Source organism: Penaeus japonicus, unplaced genomic scaffold (assembly GCF_977035675.1).
Source record: "Penaeus japonicus unplaced genomic scaffold, GWHDUDI00000001_assembly GWHDUDI00000016, whole genome shotgun sequence".
Taxonomy (NCBI): Eukaryota; Metazoa; Arthropoda; class Malacostraca; order Decapoda; family Penaeidae; genus Penaeus; species Penaeus japonicus.
The window spans coordinates 14,616,844-14,628,186 of record NW_028234418.1 but is presented as its reverse complement, the minus strand read 5'-3'; the positions used below and the strand labels follow the sequence as shown (position 1 = coordinate 14,628,186).

Here is an 11,343-nt window from a genome sequence, read left to right as displayed (position 1 = left end):
CAATGGTTTGGTCCCCAGAGCCAACGGGAATACCATGCGAAAAAAGAAGTGTACTAAGACAACCAGCAAGCTAATTGCCGATGTTATCTGTATCAACGTTACTATTACCACTTATGTTAAATTGTCACTACATTATTAGTATACTTCCTCGTATTTCCATTTACCATTTCCTTATTACCACCATTGCAATGATAATTTCAAATTATTGTTCTAATGTTTAGTGTTATTTCCCCCATTTTTTCTCCATTATTTTGTTGCTAGTGTCTTGCCACTGATAATCCAGTTTCCATAAGCTAATCATTACCCTGTCAAAATACAATGTCCTTTATAAAAATTTCCATGCGAAATTCACAGCAGGTTCCATATCAAAAGTGCAGATGAGGAATAAGCTTATTTGACTGACTATCAGTCAAAGAAGCAAGACAAAAACATTCGAGGATATTCGTCCAAAAGTCGTATCCGCAATAAAACAAACTGTTACATTTCATATTTCTACTCTTTTACTCGGGCAAGAGTTACACACCTAAGCTCCCCAGTTTAAACGAACATCAGTTTGCAGATGTAGGGGTGTTTCTCGGTACAGTGAGTGTCATGCAGATAGTAGCGCTTGTCGGCGGCCATGACGGTGCAGTGCTCGTGGGGCTGGTTCTCGTGGCTGTGGCTGGGCTCCCCCGTGGCCCAGTAGGGGGGGCCGCCCGGGATGTTCTCGCCGCTCACCCACGTCCACTCATCCTTGCCCGAGACGTCCACGCCGCCCACCCAGTACGAGTTTGTGTTCTCTGCGTGCGGAATTGGTTCGTGCATTCACATAACATTCATATAATGGTCTACGTATGTATGTATCTACGTATGTATGTATATATATGTATATATATATATATATATATATATATATATGTATGTATGTATATATATATATATATATATATATATATATATATATATATATATATATATATATATATATATATATACATATACGAGGTGACATTAGATATACCCAATCATAAAGGTCAACAGTCAAACAACATAGGGCGAAGAAATTCAGGGCCAAATATCCCACGAGAGCCAACCTGAGGCCTCCAGGTGGTGCGCCATGTGCGTGAACTCGTTACAGCTGCTCGGGTAGTAGAGCTCTCCGCCCACGTCGTCGTGCTGGCTTCGGCATTTCTTCTCCGCGTCGTCCCAGGTCTCCGGCTTGTCATAGAACACGTAGCAGAAGTCTCCCACCTTTTGGGGAGATAAAAAGAGAGAAATGAAAGGGATCATACGGAATTATACTCTTCGCTGAGAGATTGCAATGCTCACGAACCGAAATATAGAGTTGCAAGTATGTCATCGTTTCATTGCAAAGGAGTATATCGTGATGGAATGTAAGGGTTTAGTTACCACAACGCCATGGTTTTCGCATTCCATGTCCCGTTGAGTCTTCGATACAGACTTTTCTGCTTTCTCTGCTGCGTGAGACATCTCGCATACGAAGGACCTAGACAAAGAAAACTTCTGTTCAAGTGATTGTTGATTTAACAAATGGATGTAACACAGGAAAAATCTTTACTCCTCTAAATATACATTGGTGTCACTATATACACACACACACAAACGCATTTGTGATCATAAGCAGTATTTGAGTACAGGGAGAGTAATAGAGAGCGGATTCGGTTGTAAACTCGAAAAAAAAATGAAAAGGTGCACTCAACCTCCTAGGTAGAGTGCAGCGTCTAACTTTTAAACACCACTGGCATATAAATAAATGTCTATTGTTTTCAATGCTCAGACTACCGAAGTGCAAGCTCGGGTGCTTATCATTTTGTTTGCAATTTATTTGATTAAGATAAGTAAATGAACAATAAAGACAATAAAAAATAATGAATAAAAATAGTATTCATGATGATAATAATAGTGAAAACAATAATAACGATAATAGTAATAATTATAATGATAATGATAGTAATAATGACAATAATAAAATGGTACGCACAATGGATGCTCGCAGTGAGCGTCTACCAGGCGGTTGTAGTAATCCATGTAGCTGGCAGCACAGTGCCGTGTTCCGTCGTAGTCCTCATTGTAATACCAGAAAGGCACACCCGTTTGCAGGTCGTCACCATTGACCCATTGCCACATGTTGGGCGAGAAGGCCGTGTGTCCTCCCACCCACACGCCGCTAATATTGGGACCTAAGTTTGAAGGTACGAAATATTCAGTATTCTGTGAGTTTCTGGATATGTGATTTACTTGTGCATGCTTGTTATTTGTTTTCCTTCTATGTTGTTGTAAACGAATATAAGTATGAATACTTATAATATTCTCATTACGTAAACTAAAAGTGATCTTTTTACTTTTATCTACGTACCGTTGAGGGCAGCATGCCTGGAGAAAGCCACGAAATCATCGCAGGAAGGGAAAGAAGCAATGTCAGCTGTTCCAGTATCGCCTGCGAGTGTTTTGCAGTAGTCCCTCGCCTCCGGCCACGACAAGAGAGTGTCAGTCTCCAAGTACAGGCACTTGGACCCCACCGCGATGAACGGCAAGGCACATTCCTGACCTGCAAGAGAATGGGAAGAGTTTTTTTTCCTTTTGAACTGATATGGGAGATTGTGCACATAGAGTCGAGATGAAAGAAAGAAAACGGGAGGGACATGCTTGGAATATCTAAAAGGATATTAGAATGTTCCTTCTGAAGGCATGACAACACCCCTGATTACTTATCTATCTTTAAGGTCATGTGCATCTGAAGCATCCTGTAAGAGTGGAAGCACACCCACCAGCCGCAGCTAAAGCCAAGCCCAGCACCAGCAAGAGAGAGGTCCTCTTCATCTCCATGATGTTCTTCAGTTAAGCAATGTTAGCAACGACACCTATTTATACGCAGTTCCGTGCATCAACCCCGGGTGCAACGTGCCCGGAAAAAAAGAGTATGAGATATCAAAATGCAGTTTTCTCACGACAATCTATTGAAGTACGCACGTCGTTCAGAGGTCTGTTGTCAGCCTAGTTTCCGTTTGATAAAAAAAAAACAATTATTTCATTGATTTCATGATATGCTACTACATATATGGAACAAAAGGGCTACCAGTATGTGTATGTATAACTTTATTACACTTTCCGGAAAATGCACCAGATGTCTTATGCCATATCCACCAAGCGAACGTCTTTCAGAACTAAGCAAACTGTTACTGTTTTTCACATAAAATTTCTATCTTTATTTCTTGAGTTACACCGGCAATACATTGAACACTATAGACTGGCGCATACCCTCAAAGAGAAAAATTAATAACCGAGTTTTATTCAAAACGAAGACCGAAGGTGATGAAACAACAAGAATTGACTGTGTATTTTTTTTTAATAAAATAATTAATGTGTTAAGTTCAGTTTGCTTTATTCCATAAAAGAAGATCAAATCTCATATTCTTAAAAAAAGGAAAGTCGAATGTATCTTAAATCACCCATACCACGGCCAGTAAGCGGGAAAAATATATGCGGAAAATGACTAGGGACCATGAAAGATGTTTTGGGTATGATGATCCTGTTCATTCTCTCTCTCTCTCTCTCTCTCTCTCTCTCTCTCTCTCTCTCTCTCTCTCTCTCTCTCTCTCTCTCTCTCTCTCTCTCTCTCTCTCTCTCTCTCTCTCCCACTCTCTCTCTCTCTCTCCCACTCTCTCTCTCTCTCTCTCTCTCTCTCTCTCTCGCTCTCTCTCACTCTCACTTTCTCTCTCTCTCTCTCTATCTATCTTTCTCTCTCTCTCTCTCTCTCTCTCTCTCTCTCTCTCTCTCTCTCTCTCTCTCTCTCTCTCTATGTAGATCAAAATTTAAATAAAACTGAATATCTTCTCAACGCAAGTGATGTGATTAAAACGTCCGATTATCTCTTCTTCAGAATTATTATTAATTTTATGTGGAACCATCTCTGAAAAATAGGACCTACAGAACCTGTTTTTTTTTCTTCTTCTTTTTTCTTTTTTTTGTTATCCTGGTTAACATTAAAAAAGCGTTCCGTTTTTTTTCCGCATTCCATCATAATATCATTCAGACATATTGTATATCACATTTGTATAGTATTGATATGCATGATGAGAAAACGTACACTTCGTAACTATTTTATAGGGGATCTGGAAATCTGAGAAGATAGTTGCATAAATTCCATGGGAATGTCATGTCATTTTCAAAAATTCCTAATACTTTGAATGAATTTGACTACCTCATTTTTTTTTCTCTAGATCAAAGAAACTTTGTAAGAAAATTTGCTACACATTGCATTTTAAACATTAATTTTTCTCACATTTTTTATATATATCAGAAAACACACACACACACATAGACAGACACACACACACACACAGATACACACACACACACACACACACACAGATAAATAAATATATATATATATATATATATATATATATATATATATATATATATATATATATATATATATATATATATATATATATATATATATATATATATATATATATATATATATATATATATATATGAATATAAACATATATATGTATATATATAAATATATATTGGCTCCGTGTGAAGCCTAGGAGTGCAGGTCCAGGCTCCTTCCTAGGATTATGAGAATCATGCACTCTTGAGGAGGGCATGGAAAACGATCAACGCCTTCAATGCAGCACGTCTCGACGCGTTTAGCGGGATGTCCTTTGCTTAACCACGATGCCCCGCCTTTGTGTCAATCAGAGAGATATCATAACCTCTCCTTCAACAGTAGAAGGCCCCTTGGATGCGCCTTGCTGGGGAGTGATGGGAACGGAAAGGAGACCTGATAGTCTTAAGACTATCGACGCCTGTCAGGAAGCACATCCTCTAGGAGAATCACTTCCAGGGCAACACGGACTACCCAGTCGTAGGTCAGAGCTAACGTGCTCCTGAAATCTGAGGCAGACTTCAGGCACATGGGGGATTCACTGGGCCGCTGTGACATAGATAAACTATACTTACTTAGTGAAATATCATGCATCCTGACCTTTGTAGGGAAGGACTGCAGGCTTCAAATAACATGCGTTTTTCTTTTTTTTTTCTTTTTTTAATTAAATTAGTCTACAGTGAGCATATATATACATACATACATACATATATATATATATATATATATATATATATATACATACATACATACATACATACATATATATATATAATATATATATATATATATATATATATATATATATTATATATACATATATATATATATATATATATATATATATATATATAGAGAGAGAGAGAGAGAGAGAGAGATTTTTTTTTCAGTTTCCCACGTAAATGAGGGTCGTAGCGTTTCGAGTAGAAATCTGCATCTGAATCTCACTGTAGGCTTACCTAGCTAACTGTACTGTATATCAGAGGCGACCCAGCGGTCAGACCTTTTACGGTTGAAATGCCCTTTCCCCTTTTTGTGTAACTGCCATGTTTAGGAATAGAGTGAATGGTTGATGAGCACTCGTGGAATAATGACCACACCGGGGCATCCTACGATTGACCGCGCTACCATTTAACTGATTCATTCAAAAAGCTCACCCGTGAACTTTACCTTCAGTAGAGGCTCACTACACTGATGATGCAGATGAATAACGCAGGCATCATAATGGTAATGATAATAACAATGAATAATGATAACGATAATAATATTGAATAATGACAATATGAATAATGATTATAGATAATAATGATAACAATAGCAATGATAATACTGATAATGAAGATGATAATAAGAATAATGATCATAATAATGATAATGATATGAATAATAGTAATGATGATATATAATGATAATCATAGTAATAATGATAACAATAATGATGTTGATATATAAATATAATCATAGTATTATTAATAACAATAATAATGTTGATAAAAATAATGATGAAAGAATATATAATGACAATAATGGTTCTAATAATAATTATGATGATTATGATAATTCTTATCATCTTTGCCATTTTTATCATCATCAATATCAACACTGTTATTACTATCATCATTAGTATCATCATCGTGTCTACTAACATCACTTTGATATTACCACGCCCCCTTTTGGATGATGAAGATGCTCAGTGTTCATGTAGGGTTCATAAGGATGTTCATCGAGGAATCATACTTCAGAGCATATTATTGTTTATTGGCAATTGCAGTCGTTCCCTAGCGTAATTAACAAAGATTTAAAAAAAAGCTATCTATCTCCATTAATTAATCTATCTCCATTAATCATGCTTGATCCCCTTATCAAATGTAATGCAACTTGCAGATATAAGGGTGTCTATCGGTGCAATGGACGTCCTGCAGGTAGTAGCGCTTGTCGGCGGCCATGACGGTGCAGTGTTCGCGCGGCTCGTTATCATGGTTGTGGCTGGGCTCCCCTGTGGCCCAGTAGGGGGGGCCGCCCGGGATGTTCTCGCCGTTCACCCACGTCCACTCCTCCTTGCCCGAGATGTCCACGCCGCCCACCCAGTACGAGTTTGTGTTCTCTGCGGGCGGAATGCAGCTCCGTTAGCTAGTTTGGCGAAGGGGGGGGGGAGACTTCGTCAAGTTTTCGTCCGTGGCCCGGTCATGGGGTGAGGGGTGAGGGGGAAGGGGGGTTGGGCTGTTGATATGGTATATATACATATATATATATATACCTTTATATTCAATCAATCAATAAATTTGCCAGACAGTGAATCAATCGATACAATCGATCAATGTATCTATACATCTATCAGCATCTCCATAGATATCTATATCTATATCTCTCTCTCCACATACATAGACGTAGCACATGCTCGTAAACCTCAGGGTAACTCGTCCCGAGATACTCACCGGTGGCCTCCAGGTGGTGCGCCATGTGGGTGAACTCATGGCAGTCGGCTGGGTAGTACAGTTCCCCGCCCTGGTCGTGGTGGTCGGTCCGGCATTTCTCCTCCGCGACCTCCCAGCTTTCCTCGTGCTGGTAGAACACATAGCAGAAGTCTCCCACCTTTTAGGAAAGAGGCAGAGGGTTGGTAGGGGTTCTGGCAGAGGTCTTGAAGGTTCGGCGAAGTTATAAGTAATCTTAAGCTTTTTCATGACATGTTGCAAGGATGTAGGGTAGCTGAAGGTCTATTGATGATTTATAAAAAAAGGCGCTGGGGTTTATGCAAATCGTATACTTTTACTGAACAAGGGAAATAAACCTAGTTACCACAATGCCATGGTCTTTGCATTCAGGGCCCGCAGCTGCGCGCGGCGTCGATGCGAGCTTCGCTTCTTGCCCGTTTCTCATGAGAGGCATCTCGCATACGAAGTTTCTGGAAAGAGGAAGATTACATGTGTGTGTATGTGTGTGTGTATATATGTGTGTGTGTGTATATATATATATATATATATATATATATATATATATATATATATATATGTATATATATATGTATATATCTATCTATCTATCTATCAATATATATATGTATATATATATGTATATATATATATATATATATATATATATATATATATATATACATATACATATATACATACATACGTATATATATATATATATATAATATATATATATATATATATATATATATATATATATATATATATATATATATATATATATATATATATATATATATATATATATATATATATATATATATATATATATATATATATATATATATATATACATATATATATATAGATAGATAGATAGATAGATATAGATAGATAGATAAATAGATAGCTTGATATAGAGATGCATATCTACACACTGTATTCCTCATGTAAATATATAATGCTTTGAGGTGGCCAAAAGGAGGCCTACTTGACTTGGTCGCAGTGGTCATCCACCAGCCGGTAATAAAAGTCGCCGTCGGCCGCAGCGCAGTTTTCCGTCCCGTCAAAGTCCTCGCTGTAAGACCAAAAAGGGACGCCCGTTTGCAAGTCCTCGCCGCTTATCCATTGCCACATGTTGGGCGTGAAGAGAGTGTGGGCGCCCACCCACACCGTTTTGTTTATGGGAGCTGTCGGTTATGATCGGGTAAGGACTTAGCAAGGACGTTCTATACTCTTGCTTGCAGTCGTAAAGAATTCATGAGAACTCATTTCACTGAAGTAACCGGAGGACTGTGACATACTGTATGCTTTTACACACCGTTGAGGGCGAGGTACCTTCCGAAAGCCACGTAGTCGTCGCAGACAGGAAAGGTGGCGAAGTCCGCCGCAGAAGAGTCACCCGCCAGCCCTTTGCAGTAGTCCCTCGCCTCCTGCCACGACATCTCCAGAGCAGTCTCCATGTACACGCACTTGGAGCCCACCATGGTGAACGGGGGGTAGCATCCTTGGCCTACGTTAATTAGGGGGGGGGGGCGAGTTGAGAGGTCGAGCCTGTTTCACTCGCTATGACTCTCGTTCTCGTGCACTTGTACAATACTGACAGTTACGAGTTGAGGAAAATGCCATAGCTCAGTATGATATTTTGCATTTATATTCACATTCAAATAGATGACAGAAAGCCAACTCACCAGCCACGGAGCCAACCAAACCTAAGGCTACAGCAAACGGGATGAACGCCCTCATCTTCATAATCTCAGTTCACTATGATATGAAATCCATACTGCTTTATATACCGACATACAGTTCCGCTCTCACTTGCCACGTGTCCACTTCAAAAAAAATCTATGAGAATAACTATAGGTCTTTCTCTCACGATGGTCATGTCGTGAGAGATTTAGTGGGCCGTTTCATATTTGTGTAGTTCTGCTTACCATACATCCCGGTGGCATTTGTTCGTTGGGATCGGCTGTTCGGAAGGATTGGATTAGTGCAAATCGAAAATGTTGTCGATATTGCTGTTTTAATGTTTTGAATATTCAACAATCGCTAATGAGTGCACAGTCGGGCGCCTTTCGCGGGACCTGCGTCGGCTTCGGCTATGGCTGCAGGAAGCAGGAAAGTCGTGACTCCATTCCATCAGCTCCTCATCACGGGGGCAATAACATCTGGCACCGGAGATATATACTCGTGCCATGAACTGGGCGCTACCACCACGACTACTAGCTAATACACACACACACCCACACACACACACACACACACACATACACACACACACACACACACACATATATATATATATATATGTATATATATATATATGTATATATATATATATATATATATATATATATATATATATATATATATATATATATACATATAATACATGTGTATATATATATATTATATATATATGTATATATATATATATATATATATATATATATATATATATATACATACATACATTATATATATATATATATATATATATATATATATATATATATATATATATATATATATATATATATATATATATATATATATATATATATATACATATACATATATGTGTCTATACACACAACATATATACATACATACATGTATACTTACATATATATATATAATATATATATATATATATATATAATATATATATATATATATATATATATATATATATAATATATATATATATATATATATATATATATATATATATTATATATATATATATATTATTATATTTATTTATACACACACACATACATAACACATACACACACACACACACACACACACACACACACACACACACACACATATATATATATATATATAATATATATATATATATATATATATATATATATATATATATATATATATATCAACATTTATATACACGATTGTACATATGCATACAAACACAGAGACAAAAACAGCAGCTGATCTGCCGTCTCTTGAGTTTTCTCCAGCCTCCGCGTAGCACGAGGGTTCTATGCGAGCGATATTCCGGCCAAATAATTGTAAAAGGTTGCTTGATCTCGTATATTCCTGATAGGATACAATTACTTCATGCTAAATTAAAGAATAGATTTAACAAAAGTGAAGCCGAAGGATCTATATGCAAGCAAAACGGAAAATATCCAAACTGGTATATCATAGGCCTTTCACATCTTATACATCTATTACATAAAAGTAAATACCTTAACGTCTCCTATGATATAGCAGAGAAAAGCATTATAGCTGTATTGAAGTCTACTACTTGTTCGAATCTGTGACAGCAACACCTATCACCCCAAACAAGATACAGGAGACCATTAATATCAAATACATACAACAATATATATGACAAGCTTTAAACTCAACAAGACTATCGCGAAATTCAGTCTGCAAATGTAAAACAAATGTTTCTAAAATGGATGTTCAATAGAAAAAGTGATGCCAGATAAATGTAACTGACCAAACACACCAGCTCCGCGTTCGCCTAAAGTGCAACAAAAACACAACAATTAGACTGATATTAGGAAACGTTTTCTAGGGTCAGTAATGCGGGAATCTCTAATTTTCCCTACAATATACAGATTTATCTTTTTATTCTTCATTTTTCATCGACTTAAAAAATCTGTCTCTGTCAAATTATAGGTAAACCTTTTCCAAGTATCATTTAAGTATAGATATATAAATCCATATAAGAATACAGATGGTAACGCCTTTCCACACTGCTAGAGAATGACATTATTGATTTTTTTTTTGGTCTACTCCATCAGCTGGTATTGAAAATGATGATGCATAAATAATAGCTTTTGGGCTTATAGTGGCGAGGTAAGAAGGATTGGCAGGCAGAGAAATATGTTTCATATGTAACTCGATATGCTTTTACAAGATTTAATGTTACATCAATTTCTTTCCATGAGATCATGAAGTCAATATCGTAGTTTTGAAATTTCACAAAAAATTAGCTTTTCGCCTTTCTAATCGAAATAAAAATAAAAACATTTTGTGAACAATACCGTTAGTACTTACTACCCTATCACTGGTAAAGGATAATGAAGATATGTTCAGCTGATGAAGAATAACTCAACACATGATCTAGATATCTGTGCACATGACAAAGAGAAAACAAAAAAAAAGAAAAAAGAAAAGAAAAAAAGTGTCTGGACCACCGAATTCTTAACAAGTGTTTATGTTCACACAGACAAGTTTCACGTATTTGAAATTCTCACGGTTTTCTTATCAAAGTAACCAACACAACATTCAAATACTTAATGTATTTCATTCTATTTTATATATATATATATATATATATATATATATATATATATAACTTAGTCGTCAAAGCTAATCCAACCTTGTATACCTGTGCACACAAACACACACACCGAGACACACACACAAGCAGAAGAAAACACATACGAACTCAAACCCGCACATACACACACACGAAACCCAAACACACCTCCAGTACAGTACAAGCGCCCATAACACACCAAAACA

At 36.9% G+C, this 11,343-nt stretch overlaps 2 protein-coding genes across 3 annotated transcripts; both read right to left on the bottom strand.

The window, feature by feature from the left end:
* Nucleotides 1-477: 477 nt before the first annotated feature.
* On the bottom strand, nucleotides 478-2,902 carry LOC122265194 (macrophage mannose receptor 1). Its single transcript, XM_043034361.2, has 6 exons — nucleotides 2,769-2,902; nucleotides 2,357-2,548; nucleotides 1,982-2,180; nucleotides 1,390-1,486; nucleotides 1,074-1,230; nucleotides 478-779 (listed from the first exon to the last, which is right to left on the bottom strand). Exons 1-6 carry the CDS (start codon nucleotides 2,824-2,826, stop codon nucleotides 538-540), a joined length of 945 nt encoding a protein of 314 aa, XP_042890295.2. The 5' UTR covers nucleotides 2,827-2,902; the 3' UTR covers nucleotides 478-537.
* Nucleotides 2,903-6,142: 3,240 nt separating this feature from the next.
* LOC122265192 (macrophage mannose receptor 1) lies at nucleotides 6,143-10,897 on the bottom strand. 2 transcript variants are annotated; one of them, XM_086544965.1, is made up of 7 exons: nucleotides 10,873-10,897; nucleotides 8,523-8,676; nucleotides 8,153-8,344; nucleotides 7,823-8,021; nucleotides 7,196-7,301; nucleotides 6,835-6,991; nucleotides 6,143-6,503 (listed from the first exon to the last, which is right to left on the bottom strand). In XM_086544965.1, exons 2-7 carry the CDS (start codon nucleotides 8,581-8,583, stop codon nucleotides 6,262-6,264), a joined length of 957 nt encoding a protein of 318 aa, XP_086401091.1. In that variant the 5' UTR covers nucleotides 8,584-8,676; nucleotides 10,873-10,897; the 3' UTR covers nucleotides 6,143-6,261. The 2 variants fall into 2 exon arrangements, with proteins under 2 accessions (XP_086401091.1, XP_042890293.2); XM_043034359.2 differs by lacking the exon at nucleotides 10,873-10,897 and having other exon boundaries at nucleotides 8,523-8,983.
* Nucleotides 10,898-11,343: the final 446 nt, after the last annotated feature.

Excerpts from the sequence above, each read along its gene's own strand:
- LOC122265194 (XM_043034361.2), bottom strand. The coding sequence starts at position 2,826 with ATGGAGATGAAGAGGACCTCTCTCTTGCTGGTGCTGGGCTTGGCTTTA. Across the intron at positions 2,181-2,356 it reads CAGGCATGCTGCCCTCAACG|GTCCCAATATTAGCGGCGTG; the intron begins GTACGTAGATAA and ends CTTCAAACTTAG. Across the intron at positions 780-1,073 it reads GCACCACCTGGAGGCCTCAG|AGAACACAAACTCGTACTGG; the intron begins GTTGGCTCTCGT and ends TTCCGCACGCAG.
- LOC122265192 (XM_086544965.1), bottom strand. The coding sequence starts at position 8,583 with ATGAAGATGAGGGCGTTCATCCCGTTTGCTGTAGCCTTAGGTTTGGTT. Across the intron at positions 8,345-8,522 it reads TTTGGTTGGCTCCGTGGCTG|GCCAAGGATGCTACCCCCCG; the intron begins GTGAGTTGGCTT and ends TAATTAACGTAG. Across the intron at positions 8,022-8,152 it reads AAGGTACCTCGCCCTCAACG|CTCCCATAAACAAAACGGTG; the intron begins GTGTGTAAAAGC and ends CATAACCGACAG.